Source organism: Nothoprocta perdicaria, unplaced genomic scaffold, assembly GCF_003342845.1.
Source record: "Nothoprocta perdicaria isolate Ctin4 unplaced genomic scaffold, notPer1 scaffold_376, whole genome shotgun sequence".
NCBI lineage: Eukaryota > Metazoa > Chordata > Aves > Tinamiformes > Tinamidae > Nothoprocta > Nothoprocta perdicaria.
The window spans coordinates 413,858-439,349 of NW_020455617.1; the positions used below are offsets into that span (position 1 = coordinate 413,858).

General features: G+C 41.1%; 1 protein-coding gene across 1 annotated transcript in view; it reads left to right on the plus strand.

Annotated features, from left to right (window-relative positions):
• The window catches only part of WDFY3 (WD repeat and FYVE domain containing 3), an 84,677-nt gene that overhangs the window by 22,061 nt on the left and 37,124 nt on the right, over positions 1-25,492 (plus strand). The window contains exons 10-28 of the mRNA XM_026044677.1: positions 230-423; positions 1,719-2,176; positions 3,351-3,434; positions 7,058-7,235; positions 7,940-8,154; positions 9,303-9,415; positions 11,434-11,665; positions 12,611-12,711; positions 13,307-13,525; positions 15,420-15,601; positions 15,810-16,041; positions 17,370-17,530; positions 18,170-18,281; positions 18,724-18,914; positions 20,097-20,249; positions 22,012-22,085; positions 22,181-22,342; positions 23,614-23,708; positions 24,933-25,053. Coding sequence (XP_025900462.1) covers positions 230-423; positions 1,719-2,176; positions 3,351-3,434; positions 7,058-7,235; positions 7,940-8,154; positions 9,303-9,415; positions 11,434-11,665; positions 12,611-12,711; positions 13,307-13,525; positions 15,420-15,601; positions 15,810-16,041; positions 17,370-17,530; positions 18,170-18,281; positions 18,724-18,914; positions 20,097-20,249; positions 22,012-22,085; positions 22,181-22,342; positions 23,614-23,708; positions 24,933-25,053 — 3,277 coding nt within the window. The remainder of the gene's footprint in view (positions 1-229; positions 424-1,718; positions 2,177-3,350; positions 3,435-7,057; positions 7,236-7,939; positions 8,155-9,302; positions 9,416-11,433; positions 11,666-12,610; positions 12,712-13,306; positions 13,526-15,419; positions 15,602-15,809; positions 16,042-17,369; positions 17,531-18,169; positions 18,282-18,723; positions 18,915-20,096; positions 20,250-22,011; positions 22,086-22,180; positions 22,343-23,613; positions 23,709-24,932; positions 25,054-25,492) is intronic.

Sequence of the window (25,492 nt, forward strand, 5' to 3'; positions counted from 1 at the left end):
GAACACCYAAGGCTGCCTGAGAGGAGACGGCGTGAGGATGTGATAGCAGCAGCTCCCGGCCACGGCAGCTGCCTCCTGTTGGCCCTGTCTCAGCCCCTTTGTGATGCACTAATGCAGTGTTGATGGTTCTTCTTGCTCTGCTTTCACATTTTTTACTGGTTATTATTTGTTGCCACTTGTATGACTCGCATTCCTCACGTTCTTGTCCTCTTCTCCCCCTTCTGCCCAGGGATTTTCAGGGAGTTTGGCGGCGCGAGGTGCGTGCACAACATAGTGAAGTACCCGCAGTGCCGCCAGCACGCGCTGATGATCATCCAGCAGCTGGTGTTGTCGCCCAGCGGGGAGGACGACATGGGCACTTTGCTGGGCCTCATGCACTCGGCTCCACTTGTGGAACTGCAGCTCAAGGCAGACATCCTTAGGGTAAATAAAACAGTGCTTAGGAGCCTTGCTCTGGAAGTATGTTGTAAATGGGATTTGCTTGGGTATGTAGCTGCCACAAATAGGTGGCTCGTAGAGCTCAAGGGAGGAAATTAGATGCTCCTTCCTTTCTTTCCTCCGTGAGTTTCAGAATCACAGATGTGACCAGCAGTGAGTTGGTGGCCCTTAGCATCATAATTTGTAATCATCGTTAATGGAGGAGAAATGAGGACCTATGGTTATGATAGGCTACCCTGGTAGGGTATTAGTCAGTTAAGAATATAGAAGATACACAGAAAAGCGAAYGTTTAACACACAAGTGTGTTTTCAATGCCTGATTTGAATTTTCCTATGGCAGACTTTCATTTTTGAGTTACAAGTGTTTAATTTGTTAACAGAAACATAAATAACAGTGATCATTGAAGATCAGTCTCGCCTGAGGAGAGCCGTGAGTAGAGGAGGAAAAAAGAAGCATGTCAGTAGTTCTGTGCTGCTAGTTCATTTAGCTGCTAATCTAGGGCCACCTCTTTTTCTCACAATAGCTAATGTTATTTGTTAGATGGATATACCACTGTTCTTTTTAGAAAAGAAGCTGAAGCAAGCCATGATAGGTAAAAAGGAATCTTAATGGAAAGAACTCGGGCACATCYGGGTTCACCTCTACTAAAAGGAGCCGTAATATTTCTCTTGTAGATGAGCAGTTCTTATATCATTCAAAAAGAAGAGAAGGAAAGCTAGTAAAAAGTGATTCATTCTAGATACTTTGTCTATCAGTATTATTAGTAATTTTTAGCTTTCTCCCATAGATTTAAGATATTTTAAATGCTGAGATTTTAAATGCTAAAGATGTCTTGTTTCTACAGTCATTTGCCCAGTTGGGATGTGAATTGTTTGTGAGGTAGGATGGCAGAGCAGTTTGCTCTCCAATCCCTGTATTCTTTGCCTTATCGCTAAGAGAATTATTTGGGGGATCCTTTCTTACAAGTCTACCTGTACTGTAGACTTTGCCCAGGTTTTCTGTTAGCAGGTCATTTATCAACTTGCTTTCCTGTTTCTTAATTACAGATATTGCTTCTCCACCCGTTGTTCGTTTTGTTAACTCTTGGGAATGTGGGCTCTTGAAGTCCTTGATATGTTGATCTTTGGAGACTTTAGGCATTACCAAATTCTGACAAATGTGAATAATCATTTTGCCAGCGTACCAAGCAGAGTTCCCGTTTTTCAAGGTATTGGTAATGCTGCTGAGTTTTTCTTTTTTTCCTTATTTCTTTTTCATTTCYTTCTCTTTTTGTCCCTAGGCCCTACTGGCAGTGTTGAGAGAAAGCCACCGCACCAGAACGGTTTTCAGGAAAGTCGGCGGCTTTGTGTATGTCACATCTTTGCTCGTCGCCATGGAGAGATCCTTGTGCTCGCCCCCGAAGAACGGCTGGGAGAAAGTGAACCAGAATCAAGTGTTCGAGCTGCTTCACACGGTGTTCTGCACGCTGACGGCGGCCATGCGCTACGAGCCGGCCAACTCGCACTTCTTCAAAACAGAGATCCAGTATGAGAAGCTGGCAGATGCCGTTCGYTTGCTTGGCTGCTTCTCCGACTCTCGGAAGATAAGTCCCTTGAATGTCTTCCCTTCAAACACGCAGCTGTTTCAAAGACTGTTGGAGGATGACCTAATATCCCTGGATTCGGTGTCACCCACGCTGCGACACTGCAGCAAACTTTTCATTTACCTCTACAAAGTAGCAACAGATTCCTTTGACAGGTATGGGCCTTTTTTTTCCCCACTAATGTTCTCCAGTATTTTCTTTGGAATGTGTTCATTGCAAGCTTTAGTATTTCCACCTTAATGTATTTCTTTGTTCCTTTCATTCACCCACAGAACTAAGGTGTCCGCATSTGACCAAATATTGTGCTAGGGTAGAGGTGCTCTCAGGGATATGCAATATTCCCTCTGCTCAGTGTTTTCAGCATGATATCAAGATAGAGGTGGCTATTTATGATTATATTTGATGTGTTTAGGCAACAGGTTGCTTGAGGGCCGGCCAGTCTGCTTGCCTTATCCTACAGAACTAGAGGTTTTTGTGCATCTTCAGTCAACTGAAAAAAAAAAAGAAATCAGCATCAGCTCATAATTTGTGTTGTTCTTTAATATGGAATTTTAAGACAAATCCTTAGGTAATGTCCAAGTAAACTGATTTTTTGTTTTTTAGGTTTTTTAAGTGGATAGGCCTCTTTAAATTCCCATTTAGCTTGTAAAATGCAAGTAGTCTTTTTTTTGTTAGAAATTATAGGTAAGCATATTGGAGTTTGGGCTTATGTTTGAAGGTAGCTCACACTCACAGGGAATTGATTTGCCTCGTCTCATTTAAAAATATCATTGGCATTCAATTTGAGGGAAGGAAAAAGGTATTAAGAATATGTTGTACATCTTATAAAATCAAAACCATAACAGTGTCTAGCAGTAGAGTATGAAGAAGCAAGAATGGGGTGAGTAAATGTCCTAGAGCTGCTGCATGAGCAACCTCATTCATTGCCCTTCTTTGCTGTCATCTTTAGTGACCATGTTCTCCCCTCTTTCCTAAGTCATGTTTTTTTGTGGACTTAACATTGATTTTATTTCTAACCTACGCTGGTCGAGCTGATTTGCTCGGGCTTTAATTTCTCGCCGTGATTTCTGCCATTTAGCAGCAAAACAGTGATTCTGTTGGGCTCTGGGCTCGTTAGCACCAGCCCTCCGCCGAGTGCGGAGCCGTGCGCGCGCCCGGCGCCCGCTTTGCATTGCTCAGCAGGGCTCCTCGTCGCCTGCCTTGTTTCTGAAACAGGGATCCTCTTACAAAAGAGGTTTGCTGGTGGTGGTTGGTGTAAAACTAACAAGCTTCTCGCCTCTGGTTTCTTCTCTAACCTCTCTGTCCCACCCCTGTCTGTTTTGTCTGTAGTCGTGCAGAGCAGATTCCTCCTTGCCTGACAAATGAGACTTCTCTCCCCTCTCCTTGGGGAACGCCAGCTTTGTCCAGGAAAAGGTACCGACCCTTTTAAGAGAAGCTCGTCTTGCTTCTGCTTTCTCTCTCTGTTGTGTCTCTTCATTCTTATTTTTTTTTCTCTCAAGTTGGTGTTTTGTTTTTCTTTTCAAGGTGTGCATGTTGCCTTGTGTCTTTATTGCATAAAATAAATACAAAGGGGTATTTGCTTTTAGTCTGAAGGTTAATGGCTTGTAAGGTGCTCAGTTGTTAATACTTGCACAGAATACAAAAATAAGGACGAACCTGTCGGTACTAGCAAATAGCATGGGGACACAYTAAATTAAGTGAAGGTTCCAAGCTCCTCTTCTCTCGCTTCCACTGAGCAAACTGGAAAGAAAGCGGCCCTTCCTGTGAAGGTTTTCTCCAGGTTTGGCAGAAATAACAACAGCCAACGTTATGCCTAGCCCTGCTCAGGCTCCCTGTGCTCCCCGAATGCAGAGATCTGCCAAACTTTACTGGCAGCAGAATGCATTTAATGCATTAATCAGCCAAGCACAGGCTGGTACAGGGCCACCGTGAGTGACAGAGCACCAGCCTATTAATTTAATGCATGTATACCTAAATATATGTGGATGCATATGTGTGTATAAATGCATTAGGCTTCCTCTTTTGGGCTGTTCTAATAGCGAAATGCAGTTTTTCTTTTAAAGAATGGGTAGTAGCAGGCTATGTACTTTAAAAAAAAATTGTTAAGACAGAATGGGTGCTATCCAAATTTAGTTTTGGGGTTTTTTTTCCCCTGTTTTTTAGCCTCATAAAGATGCCTCTTTGGAGAGCAGCGTTCCCACCTCTCTTTCTTTTCTGCCTCCTCCTCTTTCCTGGCCCCGAGTCTCCCCAGTTGCCCCTTGTGACTCAGATGATGGATCCCCAGGGGGAAGCTCTGTGGCATTTGCCTAAAACCGCAAGGCAACACGTGTGCCCACACGTTGCTTTTATAAACCAAAAGGGCCAGGTTCTGGTTTTCATACGTGTGCTTCAGAACAGCTCTGCATGAGCAGAGACCCTGAGATTTTTCTCGCTCTCTACCTCTCTCTGAACTTGTATTTTCCCAAGGAATATTGCACAGTAAATGTGTAAATAGGAGGAGTAAGAAAGACTTCTGCAGCACAGGTGGGGTTAGAGCATGCAGGTTTTTTCCTGGTGTTATACAGGATGCAATGTTCTCTCACCTCCCCGTGTCATTTAAGAACTGGAGCTCTGCCCCTGCTTTGGCTGCTGTTAATTCTAGAAGAAAATCTGCCTTGACAGAGCATCCTCATCTCTCTATTTTCCTCCAGAGGAGGCTTTGGGCCTAATAGGCTAAAAGGGAGACTAGAACATAACTGTCACTTTGGGTAAAAAAATAAAAGCTGAAAGTATTTTAAAGCTTGCATGGTGATCACTCTTGGAGAACGATACTTATAGGGGCTTATTTATTTCTCCCAGCTAAAGCCAGTGTCGTTTTTCACCTCCCGCTTTGGGCTTGATGATGCAATTTGGATTTGAAAGGTTTTCTGTTTTGTTTTGCTTTAAATTAGAATGATACATGGGTTGCCCCATGACATGTGGCCTTTTCCTGTTGTCTGCTACTTCCTTTCCTCTCCCCTAGAGAATACAAAAAAAAATAGAAACAGAAAAATATGTAAGTGTGTAAGTGAAATTTATGCAAGTTCTGCACTGCAGTACAAACCTATAACATGTGATGCATATTTCGGCAGRACTTTATAAGATCCAGATTCTTTTCCCAGACTAGCAAATATTTTTGAGCCGGTTGTTTTTGTGGCTTTGGCACAAGGACTGCTTATGTGAAGAAATAAATAGGGAAGTTGGGATATCTTGAAGGGATGTGCGAATCATCCAAACAGCATGCTTGCTCGTGGGACATTGCTTTTCTGTAGGAAAATAGTAGGAAATTTTCTGTAGGAAAATTTCGTAGTTTTTCTGTAGGAAAGAACCCCAAATTGCTTCAGCTGGAGTGTATTCCCTGGCAGCTCTGTGTGTGATGCTGCAGCGCAGGCCGTACAAGGCCGGGATCAGGCGCTYGCTGCTGAATCACGCGGAGAAATGGGTCTCATCAGGCTCCTTCTGCATAAGTGTGTTGCAACRGCAAGGTTTACTTGAGGAAGTGAATTTGATACCCCGGATTAGGACACGCAGATGTATAATTTGCACTTAAAAGTTGGTGCAAGTCAGTTCTTTAACAGTTTCTTCCAGCGTAGCATTTCATAAGATTGAAGAACTTGCTTAAATAAAAAAAGAATACTTAGAATCCTCTGCCTTAATACTTCATTCTTAAATCCTACACTTAAAACTTGCCTTGAGACTTTGATGCTGTAAAGAGGTAGCAGTTTTCTTAGAATATAGAGGAAAAAAATACTTGCTAGAGTGCTATTGCTGGGATGCATCCAAAAAAGATGCCCCTTTTTCAGTGTATATGTYAAGATAGAGGGATTGGGATAACTTCTGCTGCAGTCCTGCCAGTTGTTCTGCTCTTCTTAATTTTATTTAATTTAKAAAATAAAGCTGAGCTTTCCTCAAYGCATGAGGTATTTCAAGCATGAAGTCTGCTAGAAAAGTTTGGAAGATTGATGTTGTAGAGAGCATCCTGTTYTTCTTTCCTGATCAGATCACTTAATGTCAAAGCACAGAGGCTCTTTGACTCTTAGTGCTCTTGAAGGGAGGTCTTGGTGACTGAGAGTGGGAGAGGAAAAGTCTTGTTGGCCTGATCTGAAGAAAYCTCTTTTTAAAAGTATTCTTTTTTTTTTTTTTTTTGGTAAAATAGGACCAATATTTGACCTTCAGGAAAATTGTTTCATGAAATTCCTGTTTTTGTTCTTAAAGCCAGGCACGTATGGGAAATTAAATATTCTTTTTTGTGGTGAGCATGAACATTTGAGGTCTCTGAGGTATATTTGCTCTTAAACTGCTTTTAGGAAAGCTTACATTTGTGCTTATATTCAGCTTAACAAGTTGAATGTGTAGCTGAAAGACTTTTCTCGTCCAGCTGATGCTGCTGGGAGCTTTGCTAAAATGCGAGGCACTTTGAGGGCTGTTGGTGCAAGCGGCAGCCTCGATGCCAAAGCATCAGAGCCTCTTTCCCTAGCTCGGACTGAGGCAACTTAATGTGGATTTAAATTGCTGGCAGAGGCAGTGAAAGGCTGAGAGCACGTGGGCTGCTGGCATGAGTCCACACTGAGACAAACGCTGTATTCTCAAAGATTGTCCGTGGATTTGGGATAGGTGATGAAGGGCAAATGGAGAGAAACATATTTGAAGCGGAGTATGTCCCACATAACGGGAATGGTGGTAGGCTGCACTTCTATCACCTGTATGTTGCTACATTAGTGAAAAGGAAAAAGAGGAAGGGGGTAAAGGAGAATTTTAAGCTTTTTACACTGCGGATGTTTTTGCACTAAGCGTGTAAGGACCAGTGCAGGTCCTTTCAGCTTGTCTTAGAGCAAAGATACCCAAGAACAGATTTGAGAAGAGGAAAGCATGTGGTGTGTTTCAGGAGAGGAGAGGGGAATAATGTTGGTCCAACTTGCAGCAGCTGTTTGAAAAGTGCAAAGCTGATACTGGATGAGCTTTATAACTTGTTGATATTTTTTTTGCTTGTCTGTTTTGTTATCCTTTCTTTCTTGCAGGCATGCGTATCACTCTGTCTCAACACCTCCTGTTTACCCTCAGAAAAACATTGCTGACGTGAAACTCCAGACAGGAGCTGCATCCCTGCACAGCTCTGAGGCGGTTATTATCCACCCTGGTGCTATGCTTGCGATGCTCGATCTTCTCGCCTCCGTTGGATCAACCACCCAGCCAGAAGTAGGCAAAAAATCTTAAACTTGGAAAGTAACGGGGGAAAAGAATGGCTAGGAAGACACCCTGCACTTGGATTTTATAATGACCAGCTGATATGTTTCACAGAACAGAGTAACCAAGTGAATAACTGGTTGTATAGAGAAGCACCTGATATAAACCACTGTATTTCACAGGCTTTGGGGTCCTTATTATTTTTTGACTTGCTGGCAGCAATGTGTAAACTCAAAGAAGTGCCTGCAGTGGCTGTCAGAAGTGTTTGCCAAGCGTTGTGCTGAATTCTGGTGCTTGCTCACGTATCAGATCTTGCACACAGTACAAGGAGGACATTGGATTGCTTAGCACAGCTTGTTGTTGCTCCTTGTCGCGCGCGCGCACACACACACACACACACACACACACACACACACACCCACACACTCTGTTGGAAATAACTGCAATATGGCCAACTACCCTACCTGCTGTGTACTGTTCTGGGAGCAAAACCACTGCACTGGGTTGTTTTTTTATAAAGGATTGGATGTTTCCTTCACTGCTCCCAACACGATACCCTTCACTGCTCTCCTGCACACACGATAAAGCACAACACATTATGTGTATTTAATGCTAATGGCAACTCGTTTCACATCATTTTGCTTAAGGGTGATCTTTCTGTCTTGCCCACCCGCGAGTGACCGCTTGCCCTTTTCCCCCCGCGCCGTGTTTTCCAGCACGCGCTGGATCTCCAGCTGGCGGTGGCCAACGTCCTGCAGAGCCTGGTGCAYGCGGAGCGGAACCAGCAGGTGATGTGCGAGGCCGGGCTGCACGCGCGGCTCCTGCAGCGCTGCAGCGCCGCGCTCGCCGACGAGGACCACTCGCTGCACCCGCCGCTGCAGCGCATGTTCGAGCGGCTGGCGTCGCAGGCCCTGCAGCCCATGGTGCTCAGGTGAGGAACCCTGTGCCCGAACCCTGGCGCGCTCCCCACCCTCCTACCCTCTTTGTCAATAGCCTGTTAGAGAGCCAAAGTGACCTTTCGTGAGAGCATTTGCCCAGAATCCTGTCTTATTTCTCCCAAAATAGGCAGTCTTGCTTCTGCTCCTTGGCCTGTAACCTTGGAGGTGTTGGGAGGTTGAGGAGAAGCCGGGTGAGCGGTGGTTGTTTGCTTCCACAGAGGTTTTYCTCAAGCTGGATGCTCCCTTCCTTCCTGCGAGTCTTGCAAGGCTGGCGGAAGGGCAGCTCCTGGCTACGTTGTCAGGAAGAGCAAAAGTGACAGCTTTAAACGTTGTCATAGAACACAACAGATTCCTAGATGTTTCTGTGCAACAGCAAATACCTCCGATTGGGAAAAGTTCAGGCCGGCTGTTTTATCTAGTACTATAATTGTGTGCAGGAAATGGGAGGATGTTGCAAAGAACGTCTGAAAATTCAAACCTTTGGGGAGGAATTTGGGGTTGCCTGCCTTCCTCTTACACTTTGATAGTACCGTCTGGCCCAGTTAGAAGCAAGTTTTCTTGTAAGATAACTTTTCTGTGAATAGTTGAAAATCTTTTGTGGATTTTTGACAGGCTGATTTGCAGCCTTAGTGCTAGAGAGGACAGTTTGTCAGTTCCCTTCAGTACCAGAAATGATTCTGCAACCAGCAGATAGTCTCGACACTTCCTTGAGTGTAGACATTGGTGGGGCAGGAATCTCCAGATACAGATATTGGCAGCCATGAAACCATCCTTCTATTAAAGCTGGGCACTCTGACAAAACAATGTCGGGGCCACTTGCTCCCTTCAGGCTCTGTCCTGCCTTTCCAGGTGAGCTTAACTTGACGTGCATGCATGGGCAAGCTTCTCTGGATATTTTCCTGCAGAAAGTAACAATCTCACTGCAAAGCCTGATRTCCAGCCTAGCTCCCACTGGAACTTGGGTGTTTGATAGTTAAAAAGTCAAATTTCTATCGTGTGTCTTCAAAAACGAAATGGTTCTGAATGAATGAACTTTTTTCAAAGAGAGCTTTTTAAAATATAGTGTTAGTTTTGATGTCATTCTAGGGAATACAAATAGGTCATTTGATGTGTGGTGTGTTTTTTCTATTCTCTTACTTAGGGAATTTTTACGCCTGGGAAATCCCTTGAATTGCGGAGCTTGGGACAAGAAGCTATTGAAGCAGTATCGGGTGCACAAGCCCAGCTCGCTGAGCTTTGAACCAGAAATGCGAAGTAAGTGCTTAAGTGCTAAAATCCCATTTAAAAGTTTCACTGCCCACAATTGCGTATTTCATAAAAATGTGTAGATAAGCTCCCCGAAAGACCTAAATTCCTCCCCCAACTTTGTGTTTGTGTGAAATAATCAGAGCAGCCTGGCTTAGAAAGAAGTCTAAATGCAGAGGGCACATAATGCTTCTATTTRAGAGTACTCAACCAGTGAGATAGCTGGAATTTCTAATTTTCGGAAGAGTAGCAATTAAACACAATAATTAAATAGACTAATAGCTTTTGAGWCTTTAATAGAATATACAGCTATGTTTTTAGAAAGAATATTACTTTCAGATATTCCACGTGCACGTCAGATGGCATTGGATCTCTTTAGGTTTGATTCACAGGCTCTGTCATAGATTTAATAAAGTGGCCAATAAAATAACSCAGATTCCTACAATTTATCATAATTTCATGTGTTGTCACTAGAATAAGAATCCGTGCAGTTGTTAACATCCCTACTGATGAAATAAAAATAAGAACTTTATTGATAGGAGGAAAACTTTAAAAATTGGGAAAATATCTCAATGTAATAATTCTCTTACCCAAAAAGAGATAAAATTTGAAGCTAGTAGCTYCACTTCTAATTATGAAGTTCAGGAATTTGCTCTTCATTTATTAATTTGTCATGATAATTATTTGACAGTATTTTCCTCATTGCTTTCAATATGTTCTTGATATACTTTAAATCTTTAATACAATGTGAGAGGCCTGGATTTAACTATAATCACACTGTAACCTGAAAATTTTGAAGAAAAAGGACAGGGTTACGCATTGTTAGTTTAAAAAAAAAAAAAAAAAAAAAAAAAAGCCCCAAATCAGCTCTGCTGTATATAAACTTTAGTTTTAATTGTGTAATTAACACTGCTAGAAGGCATTCACAGTTTGCTTTGGCAGAATATTCACTATTTAAATTAGGGATATATGCACAGTGTGAAAATTTCTTTTGCCTCTTTGTGTGGTATCCTCTTGTGCAAGTTCATCCATGGATGTGCATGTCAGCCACATATACATTCCTCATACTGGAATTACTCATCAGCTAGGATTACCACCCTAGAAGAGGTGACTGTTCTCCAGGTCTTTAAGGAATCAATCTGATAAATTGGGCTCAACATCTGTCAGAGGATTCTTCTTGAGTTTAATATAAGTACATTCCTCCAGTCAGTGTTTTCCAGACTCGCTTTTTTTTCTGTTATTATCCCTTAATTGTAGAGCTTGAACAGCTGTTAATGTAGTGTAAGAAAGTAAATTATAATACAGCTACTAAATTTCCATATCTACAAATGATATTTGAAGATATAAACTCCTTGTCATCTGTCTAGTTGTAGCATACTGTTAAAAACATTTTAATTGAAACATTTGAAGTATTGGAAAGCTTTTTAGAAAGTGTCTTGGATGAGGTTAAATTACAGCCATCAAATCCCTTCACTCTAGTCCCAGTCTATACAGCTCTCATACTTGATCCTATATCTCTCATGTAGAAAGGATTGAATGTGTTGTGTCACCAGGTTCAATTTGCAATTTAGCACAAGGAATTTACTAAGCTGAGCTTACTGAGGCTTTCAGCTTGCTCTGCAGGTTTTAGTTCAGACTTAGTGCCTCTGAAAAAAAAGAATCAGAGTTTTTTCCTGTCTAATAGGGAAAATTAGCACACTGTTGTGCATTCCTGCACAACAGAAATGCACCCAAACAAGGGTTATGCAAAAAGGGGCCTTTTCCATGTGTTAGGTGATGTTTCTTTGACTGAGTTTTTGGCTTTACCATGGCCTTTCGGTGAAATCTTGCCCAAGACATTAATTTTCCCCTGCCTAGCTGAACATCTTCAAAATCAGAGCAATGCTTCCCACCTCATCATCTCACTGAGAGGCTGAACTTGTTGATGCCTGTTTAACAATCTCCTCTAGCCCTTAAAAATCCAAGTGTGTGGCCTGCAAGGCCCTCCCTGCTTTAATGCTGCTGGTTTTTCTCGGTTCCTACCGTAGACAGCATGGTGACCTCCATGGAGGGCCTCGGTTCTGACAACGTGTTCAGCTTGCACGAAGACAACCACTACCGGATAAGCAAGAGCCTGCTGAAGCCGGCAGAAGGGAGCACCGTGCCCCTGACGAGAGTGAAGTGCCTGGTCTCCATGACTACCCCCCATGATATCAGGCTTCACGGATCATCGGTCACTCCTGCCTTCATCGAATTTGACACCTCTCTCGAAGGGTTCGGGTAAGGTCCCGCAGCGCTCTGCGAGAGCGCAGCGCTCCGCGCGACGCTTCGTGCCTCGCTTCTTTCACATGAGCGCCTGCAAGGAGAAGCTTTCGATCTGAAAATAGATTATTTGGTTTAGAGATGGAATGCTTGATGCCACGTGAATTTCYGTTCATTGTAATTAGGGACTTGAAACCGCTGGTGGCTTGTTAAGTGTGAAGATGTAAGTGCTTATGTGAGCAAATGTATTGCCCTCTCAGATCTGGTTGTCATGCACATGTTTAAGGCTGTTTCGGAATTGGGAGGACACTAATGTAGTCTTGCAGAAAAGTAACGGTTGCTGGGGTTCATGTTCAGCACTTGAATAGCACAAATGCACTGAAATTCACTTAAAACGTTTGGAGGAGGTGGGCAAAGCAGAAATGAGGTTAAAGCCAAACTCAAAAGAGGACTTTGGTGGAGTTCAATCCATCCTCCGTAGGGTGGTCACTGAAACCATCTGTGCCTTTTATATCACCTGATACCTGGCACTCCTTATATCSATTTTTGGGAGGTCAAAACCACCAATGGCTCTCGTAAGGACTTAGGACATCACTGTGAGAGTACACATACTTATCATAAAACCATTGTATCAAACCTTTTGAGTGTTTAACTCATCCAGGCTTCAGGATACTTTAGAACATCTCAAAGGCTTTAACCAATGATGGTGGTCCAAAAGGGAACATGTTTATGCTACAGAGCCAAAGAGATCTGCTGCCAAAGCTCTTTGCACTGAAGGCAACTTAACCAGGAAAACCAGGAAAGCTCCTGAGATTACATTTCCACTTTGCATCAACACATACAGTCAAGGAGAGTGGTGGCTTGCAAACAGGATATTCTTCGAGACTGTATCTTGTTTGCATCAGACTCTGGCTCTGTCAGCTTTCATGAACTCTGACGTATTCCTGGTGCTTTCTTTCTCAGCTGTCTGTTCTTGCCAAGTCTGGCTCCCCACAACGCACCTACAAATAATGCAGTCACAACAGGGCTTGTGGATGGCGCAGTTGTCAGCGGAATCGGGACCGGTAAGTGCTCAAGTGTGGCTCTTACCAGCACGRTGATGATTTCTGTTACATTTCTTTGTTAATGCAGAAGTGATAGGCTGGCACTGGATGCTCTGAACCCAGAGCTTTTTGCATCCTTGAGCACCCTGGGCTATCAGATGGATTTAGGTGTGTGGGGAGAGAGTCCTACTTCAGCAAAGGCTGGGACACTCTCTCGCTGCTCACTGTTGTTATGAAATACTTCAGTGGTCCCCATGGGGATGCAAATTGAGTTACACCCATGGAGGAAAAAACAGCTTGTCAGGATGTTAACCATTTCCATATCCATTTCTTGGGTTTTGTTTGAAGGATTGAAACTGAGGTGTTCTGAAAAAGTCCATCTTGAGGGCTATATTCTGGTTTTAATATAGGAGGGAATAGTGTGCAATTTTTGCTTTACTGAGTTTGGGAGGAAACCACTGTGAGCTCGCTTTATGTGATTGTATTTTAAATCCAAGCWTCACTCAGAGACGCAGGACTGAAAGCTCGAGCGCAAGCTGGTTGGAACACCAGCAACACACGGGTCTGCCCAGCGACAGCTCCTCGAACTAAAAGGGGCTTGAATTTTTGTTCTTAGGTGAAAGATTTTTCCCGCCACCGTCTGGCCTGAGCTACTCCACTTGGTTCTGCATCGAGCACTTCAGTGCAGCCCCCAGCAGCCACCCGGTGCGGCTGCTCACGGTCGTGCGCCGCGCCAACTCCTCGGAGCAGCATTACGTCTGCCTGGCCATCGTCCTCTCGGCCAAAGACCGCTCCCTGATTGTGTCCACTAAGGAGGAATTGCTGCAAAACTACGGTAAGGGACGTGCAGGGTCATCAGTTGCTGCTGGCGGCGTTACGGGGCCGTGACAGCAAGTTGAAAACAAACTTGGACGGCCAATTGATGGTGCCTTCTGAGGTGAAATGTGAGAAGGGCTTTTAGAGGAATTTCTCAAATCTTGCATTGCGGGCCGAGGTGGGTTTAAGCCTTCAAAAGAAGGGATTTGAGCACCTGGTGCTAGGGAGAGACCTGAAACCCATGTGAGAATATAGAATATGGGTGCAATATTGGGTGAGTGGGGACTCATTGCCAGCAGCATCTGATTTGCAGCCCTCGGGGCTGCTATTTCAGACATCAYGGATATTTCTACAGAAAAGCCTAGAGTGGCTACCTGAGGTAAAGATACTGAACGCTAGAACAAACAATTTTGCCCAACAGATGGGGCAAATATTTTTCATCACTAGGCTAGCCCTTTAGTAGCAGCACTTCAGAAACTGATTTTTCCTTAAAATTGCGAAAAGGGAAGAAGAAAAGCCAGTGTGCCAAGGTTGGAATTCTAGCTAGCCTGTTCTTGATGTGTTTCTCTCTAGCCAATTCATTTATTTGCAGCTTTTATTAAGGAAAAAAACCTAAGGCTTTTGACCCAATTCCTAATCCACTTAATGCTACTATGTAATTTAGCGTGATGATTCTTACACAGCGTTACTTGTGTTTTATATATTTGTGTGTGTCACCTAATTGCTTAAGGAAGATAATTGCAAGCTATACATGAAAACAGTGTTTAGCAACTATTTGATAAATGTGGCTTACAGAATTACAAATCTTTGGAGAATTTACAGGCTAGGGCAGAGCTCATCTGCAGAATATCYTCATTTCACTGTATTTTTTCCTTCTTTGAGCTTTACTGACTTAAACTTAACGTGGTGGCTTCCTTTCTCAGTTCATAGCTATAAAAATAGTATTACAGTGAATTTCTTACCAACTCCCACTGTGCAATTATGCCAATGTGTACTTGGTAATTAGCCCAGCTCTTATTAAATTTATAATGATGATAATTTCCTTTAAAAAAAAAAAAAGTGACATTAATCAAGAGGGATTTTCRTATCTTTTGTGCTGACTGTGTTTCCAAATATTAGTGAGTCAGCGCTGAACCTGGCAATTGATGTGCAAATAGAGCTGGGCCAGGTGTGCAGGTATCAAGTGATTTTTTTCTTTTTGTCATTTGATTTAATGCGGGTACAAAAAATTTTGGTCTCCACAGTAGAATTTCCTACTGTTGGCTGCATCCTTCTACAGTATGAGAAAGATGAAAAGTAGCTTTGTAGGTATAGAGGGACATATGTTGTCTCTTGCTGACTACTTTCTTGTATTGCTTTTAAAAACAGCCAGCAATATGTTGTGACTACATGGTGACACTTGGAAAAGAGGAAGAAGCTTCGCTAGTTTAAAAGTTTAAATGTTCAGTTGAACATTTAATGCAGTTTAAAAGTTCAGTTGAAATTTCGATAAGAAGGTAGAAGTGAAATATAATTGTCAAAATTTTGAAAGTATCCTGGGAATTTTTTGGGAGAATAATTAAGATAAAACAAGAGCAGGCCTATGGTTGATATTAATAAAAGCGCACTAGTTTGTTCATATGCAAGTAGGTCATTTGTGATAATACACTTAGAATACACTTCAAACAAAAAAACCCTCTGATTTCATTCTTTCAGTTTTTGCATTTGAAGAATTCAAGGAAAAAAAAATCAAAGTGTATCTCATTTCTATTCTATTCTTCTGTTTTTGGATTGGTCACATTATTGCACATGCTTAGGAAAATTTTGGCTTTCATGTGTCTCTTTAGAGAGCTGTCAAGTCTAATGAAATAAGATCCCTAAAACAGACTAACAACATCTTTRCCTGTTCCCACTAAGTGATCCTTTCCTTTCAGTTGATGACTTCAGCGAAGAATCATCATTTTACGAAATTCTTCCGTGCTGTGCCCGGTTTCGCTGCGGTGACCTTATAGTGGAAGGCCAGTGGCATCACCTAGTTCTGGTGATGAGTAAAGGCATGCTGAAGAACAGCACGGCTGCACTCTACCTTGATGGGCAGCTCGTTAACACTGTCAAGGTAAAAGAAACATTTAAATCCTCATTTTCACTGCGGGAGCCAGTTGCTTTCGGCGCGCACACGTATTTATGTGAATATAGCTTTTTGAATATGTTTAAAAACACATCGATAAAACAAATATATGCAGAAAAATACTTATAATAGAGGAATGTGTAGGGGATGTATAAAATAAAATGTGTAGAGCTTCATGATGTTTTCTTGCTTCCAGCTTCACTACATCCACAGCAGCCCCAGTGGCTCTGGGTCTGCCAACCCCCCCGTGGTGAGCACGGTTTATTCCTTCATCGGCACGCCGCCGGCGCAGCGCCAGCTCTCTGCCTTGGTCTGGCGCTTGGGACCTACACACTTCTTGGAGGAGGTTTTACCCGCTGCAAGCGTTAGCACCATTTATGACCTGGGACCAAATTACGTCGGGAGCTTTCAAGCAGTGAACTTGCCATGTGAGTACAAGTCAGGTGGCRGCAAGCCACGTGGCACAGGTGTAGCTGGGTCTTTTGGATATTTAGTTGTGGAAGAGCTGAGAAATATGATGATGCCATTGAGGAGAGGAAACAAATGTATGTTTAGGGACTGCACAGAAACTTGCCTTTCATATTAGATGCTTTTCCTAGAGCTGAGACAGAAGAAGGCACAAACGTAGATGTTGAAGACTGTGAAAGATCAAAGTACTGTGAAAAGTAAGTTAGTTCTCCTTGAACGTCTCGAGTCAGARCTTTAAGCAATTGAGGTTTTCTTTCAGGTACAGACCTCTCACRTGTGTTCTTGTCTCACAGCTAGGCAAACAAGCTGGTTAGTGGTAATTTCTTTCTTTCCACGGAGATTTATTACAAAATAAGCCAAAGCAAATTTTATGAATGGATTTGTTAATTCATTTCCAAGAAGCGAAAATCTTCCTGCCTTTGTGCTAAGGCCATGCTCACCAGGAAGCCCATGATAACTTAAATTAAGAGTTCTTCTTTTCTTAAAATGTTGAGGTTTCCCAGTGTGGCAGCATATACATATACAAGGAGCCTTTTTTTTTTTCGCTCCTTTCATTATATCTCAGGAATAGTCTACTACAGAGTAAAAGGAAATGTTTTTATTTGTAGCTAAACTTCTGTTCACATAACATGCACCAAACCAAACCTTAAGGAGTTTGACAGAGACTATCATGTTATGTTTCTAGTCTTTGCTTTTTATCTMAGCCTCTCTACCCAGAAAGTTTTCAATATACTCCAACATAATGATAATACAGGGGATTCTGAAGATAAGAGCAATTTTTAAGATGATTTTAGTAGCTTATGCTAAACAAGCCTTTATATAATGCCTAACATATATGTTAACACGGATCAAGACACAAGTGGACAAATTATTTTCCTATTTATAAGCTAATCTGTTTGCCCTGAAAAGGAAAGGGAACATCATGTAGGCTAGACACAAATTGAATTTTTTTTCTTGCAAAAATTCAGATGAGGAAGAATCTCATCTTGTACAGCGTGGCCAAGCCACAGGCTACCAGTTGCCACTAGGGGTAAATATAATAGACCTTTTAAGGGATCGTTTGCTATATACTAGTTAAAAATACAAAGGCAGTATATTTGTTGTGTAAGCTGTGTGCCATCAAGTTGTGCATGGATAAGGAGAGCAAATACACACAAAGACAATATTAAATCTCAGCTATCTGTAAAAGCTTTCTTCCACCACTGMTCTGCTGTGTAATTTACCTAATATGTTAAAAGTGGGCACAAAGCCAGTACTTTTGAAATGAGCTTTTTCTCATGTCTTTAAGGCAAGGATTCGAAGTCGGAAGGAATCAACCCCTCTCCAATATCTCTGGTGCCAGAAGAGAAGGTCTCTTTTGGTCTCTACGCGCTCTCCGTTTCTTCATTCACAGTGGCAAAAATAAGAAAAGTTTACAACAAGCTGGATAGTAAAGCCATTGCAAAACAGGTATGTTGCAAAATGAGTTTGTTGGGGTGCAATTCTTGTTCATATGAAGKCAGTTGTTTCAAGTATTTCTTCCGTTCCTTCTTACTAGTTTCAAGGGATTTTGCTCAAAGGAAGGATATGTTATAATAAAGGGCTTGTCAAAAGTATTTTCCATAATTATTTTCCTGTTTTTAAGTGTTTATTTGAGGGAGATTGTTCAGCTTATTCAATGGAAATTTTATTCCTATTTTTAAAATTAGCAAGAGCTAGTATATTGCATCAGACTTCGTTTTTTAGAAGTATTTTGGCTATTTAATACCGATAATTCTTGTTTAGAGAGTAAGTAAAGATCATACTGATGAGCAAAATCATTTATACTGTTGTAGGTGAACAAAGCTGATCATTTAGTCTTCTTCTCAGTTTGAAAACCCGAATACTAATTTTTTTTAAGATAGTTGGATTAATGAGTTTTAAATTTTGGAGACTTAAGATTCCTCTTCTCTAGAGGACATCCTAATGACCCCTGATAGAATTCTAGTGTCATTTTTCTCTTTCTTGCCCTTTTATCACAGGAGAAAAATATGCAGGCTGTTATGTTCAGGCTTATAAAAAGATATTCTTCTGATCAGAATTTTCCCTTGTTTTCCTTGTTTTGTTCAGCTGGCAGTTTCTTCTCATGAAAATGCCACACCTGTGAAGTTACTCCATAACTCAGCAGGACACCTGAATGGACCAGCTCGTACTATTGGTGCAGCTTTGATAGGATACCTGGGTGAGTATTTGGTAATCAGTATTGCTAAGCATTGCTACTCAGCCATATGTAAGAATTGAGAGCTCAAAGATAAATTTAACTGTGTGTCACACACAAAATAATCATGTAGCTAAAGTATTTCATGTACATAAAGTATTTTCTTTTTATTGGCATACAATTTCTGTCTTTTTATTGGCACCTGATAGTTGTTTTGGTTAAATGAGGACCATTATAAAAATGTACTTACCTGACTTGGAATTAACTCATGAACTATTTTGCGATGTAATATCTCCTCCTATRTTCAGGAGAGAACCTTCTCCTGAAGTTATCATAATTCATCTAGTGATATTCTCTTAATAAATAAAGAAGTGCTGGAATATGGGTTACCTTAGTTTTAATCTTAATGATTTTTTTTTTTCAAGAAAGGGAATTGGTTTTAATTATTTTAACTACCTATGCCCAGGAGTAAGAACATTTGTCCCCAAGCCTGTTGCCACTACACTGCAGTACATAGGTGGAGCTGCTGCTATTTTGGGGCTTGTAGCCATGGCATCAGATGTAGAAGGACTGTATGCAGCTGTGAAGGCCTTGGTCTGTGTGGTAAAGAGCAATCCACTGGCCAGCAAAGAAATGGAAAGAATCAGAGGTTATCAGGTATGTCAAAAATATCTTAAACCCTTCCTACTAGGTGGAATTTCACTGTCTAGTCTTATAATTCCCATGAGAATTATTTTTTTGGTGTCGTGGCAACCCAAATGCCTGTCCTAAGTTTAAYGTGCTCTTGGCTGAATAGCATAAACACAGTGTTTAGGATGGCCTTTAGCAGAGAGAATGGAAAGTTTTTCTGTTTGGTTGCGCTCATTTAGCAGCCCTGTCACTTTGTTAACAACAAGAAAGAGCACTGAAACAACCCACAGATGGATTTCTTTCCCRTTAATGTTACCCCTGCAAGCCCGGGAGTTCCTGTCTCACTTGTGTGCCAAAAGTAGAGGAGGACATGGACACATGAAGGAAAGCAAACAAGTGGACTACTGAAACTATCATTTTTAGGAGTCTGGTCCTAACAGTTAGTGACGCTGTTCACTTTCAAGCTGAAGTCTTTGTAATTCTTCCTTGGATGTGGGGAAAACATAATAAGTTATGCAAAAGGATCAGCTGACTGAGCTGAGAAGCTCCTTCTCTGACCAGTGGATTTTGCATTCCCATAAAGACAGCRTTGCTGAAATGAAAAACTCAGCTTGTGGTTTGGGCAGCATATTTACAAACCACTTTATGCTGTCTATTTTTGCAAAATCCTTTTATCCCATGCAGCCTGTTCCAGACATTGACGTGTTTTGACCAAACAGATCTAGACAGCGTCTTCCTTGCTTTACTGGCTGCATAGCCAGTGGCTCATTGCATCTTATTTTCTACCTCAGCATACCTGGTTTGGGAGAGATTCCCCAAATCTGCATTTCTTTAGTAGTGTTACAGAGCAAATAGTGAAGTTGAGGCTCGAAAAGTTTCTAAGAGACAAGAAATAGCAATTGTAAATCTGCCAATTCCTTTTCTTTCAACCCAAGTTAAACTAAGTTAGAGCAGAAATGAGGACAGGGGATAGCATCCGTGGTCATGGATGYTTCCAGCTCTGTGCGTGGCCTTTTTGTACCTTTTCCTAATCAACCTTAATATAATTTTCCTCAAAAGTAGCAGGTTTCAGAGGCACTTGATCAGTCGTCTCAAAAATCATCTGATACTCTAAGGGATGCGGACATTTAATCCATGCTTTATTTTGCTTAGATAACCTTGGTTGCAGTTTCATAGGCTGCTAATTTCTTATCTGTTCACTTGTTCAAGTTACTGGCGATGCTGTTAAAGAAGAAACGTTCCCTTCTGAACAGTCACATCCTTCATCTGACCTTTTCCTTGGTGGGAACCGTCGACAGCGGGCACGAGACCTCCATTATCCCAAATTCCACTGCCTTCCAGGACCTGCTCTGTGATTTTGAAGTATGTAAAGCTGCACAAAAAGCTCATGTTACTGGCCATTAACAATATACCTTAAATATTGAATGACAACAGCTTAGGTTGTTGCCTGTGAATGTAGCTTTTTAATATATGGCACATTAAAGTAGCTTGGCAGAAAGATTCTTGGTAAGTTTTCCTGCTACAATGACTTCTGTCACTGTAGAAATAAGTAATAGGTGCCAAAGATGCACCAGCTTTAGAAGATACGTTTTGTAGTTTCTTGTTCCACCTTTTCTTCTAACCCATATGTTGCAATAAATATATTGAGGCATGAAAGATGTGCTCGAAATGAGAGTAGGAGAACTTTTCATCACGCATCTCTTGCAAAGTTAACAGTATGGCAGTTAATATTCTGCCCTACAAGCTGCAGAATACTTGAGCATTGTCATTGTAAACAGAGAAATTCAGAATCATTTGCTAATATCACACAGTCTGAAAAGCAGTGGTATATAAYGGCCAGAACTGAGTGTGTACTGTCTGTCCTTTCTTTCCTGGTTTGTCCATTGGAGGTATTTAAAAGCCTGGAGACTATATTTAATGATTCTGTATATGAAAAGACTGCTGCCAATTAATATGACCTTTGTTTAAACAAAACCATGCTGACTTGTTAACTACTTTTTCCGGATCCTTAAATCTTTCTCACAGACAGCACAATCTTCATCAAGTCATGAATACTTTGTTGGAGATTCGTTTCTTTTTCCCCATAAAGGAGCCAGCTGACAAATTTCATCAAARTTAGGTATTCAGCCAGACAGCTATTACCATATGAAAGGTCCAACTTGAAATTCTTTAGTTCACGACTGGAGAGTGAGTAAGCTTAAGATACCAAAAATAAATGGAACTAATATGCTTGTGAGTCATTAAGAAAAAAAAAAAAAAGCCTAAAAAAGTCACTCTCTGCGTTTTGTTGTTGTTTCTTTTATTGATAGTATCTCTTCAGAAATAGTGACCCAAACATTTCTTCTACATTGGATAACTTAGATGTTCTGATTCTTATGCTAAGCAGGGAAAATGAAAGATTTTTTTCTTCAGGTTAGAAATAAAAGCAAGGAAACTTTTGTTTAAGCCAGCTTTGTATCCCAGAGCTCAGCTATTCATTATGCTTTGCTCAGTAGCAAGTCAGTTGTAAGATTTGCAGCTATAACTTTGAGCTTTCTGGCTTTTATATGTTTTATTGCTTCTATTGATTGGAACAGCTGGTTTATTGTAAGGGGTCTGACTCACTTAAAACTCTGTGCAGGAAGTGTTGGGTAAAGATAAAAACAATTATCATTGAAGACCTTGGGTTCAATCTTGGCAGAGGGTATTAAGTTAATTTTACAAAATGAAAATCTTCACTTGAGCTGAAGAAACTTGATCCTGCATCTCATTTCAACCCTGTAAATCCCAAGTAACTCCTTTGGAGTCACTGGTATTTAAACACTCATCTTTATATTAAAAATTTTTAAAAAGAAGTCTAGATAATGCAGACTTTTTTTTTCAATTACTCTAAGTTATCCTCATCATATGCTTGCAGAGAATCTCTTTGGTACCACTGTATATTTTGTGAGTCTTTTCATGAGTATTTAATATTAATCTGAAACTGAGGAGCAGTTGAGAACTTGTAAAGGAGCTTTGGGCGCAGCGGACAGGTGAATAATGATGTAGATGAACAGTCGCAGTCTCTTTGAGCCTTCAGCAACCAGTTTTTAATCTGCAAATGGATTTGTGTATAAAACCTACCACTGCTTGTTCTGTATTTCAGGTCTGGCTTCATGCCCCCTACGAGCTTCATCTGTCACTGTTTGAGCACTTCATCGAACTTCTCACGGAGTCGAGGTATAGTTGGTCCTGACTTAGTAGTGAGACTTATAGATAGTATGTAAAAGATGTTCCATGCTTAAACTGCCTCCTCTGCTTATTCCTTCTTTCAGTGAAGCAGCAAAGAATGCCAAATTAATGAGGGAATTCCAGCTCATCCCAAGACTGCTCTTGACTCTCCGAGATATGTCTCTGTCCCAGCCCACTATTGCTGCAATCAGTAACGTGCTGAGCTTTCTGCTTCAAGGCTTCCCCAGCAGCTATGACTTACTCAGGTAGCCCACACTTGTGTTAGTTCTGGCTTTTGTGGTTTTAGTGTGTTGGTGATATTGCATAAAAATGCTTAGGGCAATCCTGCTGTGAGTAGTTAACATGAGGCCCCTGGTTACTGAATTTCTTCCTATAATAAACAACTGCACTAGACATAGTCAATCATTTTATTAATGCCTAGATTGATATATTAAATTGAATTTATATCTAAACAGGTATGATTGCCTAGTCATGCTATCRTTAGTAAACTGGCTTTTCCTGGCAAATAGCAATGGGGCAGCATTCTCCCTTCACTGCTAATGTGAAACACTGAAAACACTTTGCTGAAATACCATTGAACATTCTGCTTAATACCAGCGGGGTGATGATGCATCCCCTTTAAATGCACCTTTGAATACACTTCTGTCCAACAGGTTTAGTTCAAGATATAAGTAAATCTGTGTAGAAAAATATTTAAGGATGTCAAGTATAGTACTGTTAGTTATGACTGATGTGAGTTGCAATTGATAATGTAACTTTCATATACAATTTAAGTACAATCAAAGGTGTCAGAAGCAGCAAACCAAGCTTCTTACCAGCCTTCATTTTGATATGCTGAACAAAAAATATTCAAGAAAAAATGCCATAGATTTTTATCCTTAATTTATTATGGGGGAAAAAAAAAGTATCCAAGTGCTCCAGGGTACCTTTGTATTCTTGTATTCTTGTTCTTCCTGGAAGCAAAAATGAGAAATACTGCATAACTTTGGTAAAGATAAACAAGCTAGGGACCTTTCAGATTAGCCCCGGRGGAGAGGGCAATATATTTCGTCTCCTTTCTTAAAGCAGCACATCCTTATTCTGTTTTGGCAAACCATGGACTTGTTGCTATAGCATCTCAAGCTAGAGGCATAAACTTTATATCACATTTGAGTAATCCTGTGAATGGATTTTTTTGGTAATATTTGTTCAAGTGTGATGGTTTGAGAATGTTTTTATACTTGACGTTGGAGATGCTTATACTTGATGAAGGTATCTTCCACTTCCCTTGCTGAATCTTAGCATGTTAAGGATCCCTTCCTTGCAGGATCCTCTGTTAATAGTCCAGTTTGTACGTTATTAATGTGGATTTTGTTTTGTAACTTTATTGAAGGCCATTTCCCTCGACCTTCAGGTGTTAGAAAGTTGACATTTTAAGGTACCTGCCTCTTCTTAGTCATGTATTAGAAGTGATTTATTGATAGATGAGAGTGCATCTGTCACATCAATACATGATGTTTTTTCTGTATCYGTCAAGGTTTGGACAGTTCATCTCTTCCACTTTACCTACATTTGCAGTCTGCGAGAAGTTTGTAGTCATGGAAATAAAAAATGAAGAGAAACTTGACAGTGGTAAGTGGTGGCATGACTTGGGAGCAGGAGAGGTGAAATAATCTGTTATACCTTCAGTGCTCAAGCACTTGAAGTGCAGAAGCCCTGTTGTTAACAACACTGCAATTGTGTTTTAACCTGGCTGCTGGTGTGGTACTTCAGTTTTGGATAYTGTGTGCTAAGCAGTGCAAAACTAACCTGCTCTTGTTTTGTTGTCCTTCATTTAACTCTGCATGTTTTGTTCCATTTCCTCCCCTCGCTCCTTCAAATCAGCTGTGCCTCTCTACTTTATGGGGAGGAAAAAAGAAAAAAGATAAAAAGATGGATGGCGAGGTACATCTGCCCTCTAGGCATAGAGGAATTGAAGGAATTAAGTTATCTGGGCTGTTGGTTTTCAGACCAAAAAAAAAATTGTTTCTTTGCCATCCTTCAGGAGTACTTAGTATGTAGAGAACATTCCTACCCTTGTTTTCTAAAGAAAAAGATTTWTGCAATTGTGTTCTCAGTTCATCAGTCTCCTCCAGTAATAATTTTTTAGCCCGCTGGTRGATTTCAACCAAATAACTAGGTTTGGGTGCCAAAAGACACTGTATTTCTACAGAGCTTGTGAATATGCCGGTTCCCTGGGACAGGAATAAAAAGCAAACAGCTGTGAATGAGCTTCAGTTAGTGCTTTTAGTCCAGTCCTGTGAAGAGCAAGGATTAGGTCCCCCATTCATCATTATCCCCAGTGCTTCTCCAGGTGTTTCTGAAACACTTTAGCTAATTGCAGCCTCAGAGATGATTTAAATTCCAGCTCACTTAGTGCAAGATGGTGAGTAAGTATGGGAGAGAGATCCAAATTGGTGTTCCCACTAAGGACAAGGCAGAAGTCGGTCACTGCATCCTCCCTTTTGGCAGCAGAGCTTGAAGCTGGCTTTATTTCTCCAGCCCAACCACAGCCTGCTCTGCTTTTTTGCCTRCTTGAGCCGTAGAGGAAAATGGGGAGAAATTCAGGCCGTGCTGGGAATGAAGAAGGGAARCTTGGGACAAAGGACCCAAGAGTTTTACCCGGCTGACTTTCACTGCATTTAGGAGAAATTTAGCACTTTAGCATGGCTTTCTACTGACTCAAGTGGAGGCAGTCTGATTTCTTATGTATAGAATTTACAAATAGTCTTTAAAACGCCCAAATTCTAAAAGCATGATTTTTTTTTCTTTTTTTTTTTTTTTCTTTTTCTTTTTTTTTCCCCGTCCTTTATTTAGGAACAGAGGATGATTTTGGAGGACTTGTTTCTGCTAATCTTATTCTACTGCGGAACAGGCTATTGGATATCCTTCTGAAACTTCTGTATACATCTAAAGAAAAGACAACTGTTAATTTGCAGTAAGTAAAAAGAAAAAAACCTTCAGACAGAAGAAGAAGATATAATTTTTAGTTTGAAGAGGGTGAATGACACTGGCCTAGTATTTGCTACCTATGTTATATAATGCTATAGGAACACTTGCGTTTATCTACATGGGTATTGCTGAATTAGCTCAGGGTATGCCTGTAGATATCAGGTGCATGATGGCTCGGTTGTGCACTCCCAACGGTAATAGTGAAAAGAACAAYGCTGAGGAGATGCAGGTGTAAGTAATAGCTACTTTTAATCTGTTGCATTAACTGACTTTGTTTCAAATCATTCAAAAACAGCTGGCCAAGCTTAACAGCATGAAGACAGAATTAATAGAAACTTACATTTCTAGACAGAAACAACACAAGCAAATAACAGCATGTGATTTACAAGAGTAGAATATATATTTTATGCTTGGGAGATTATTGT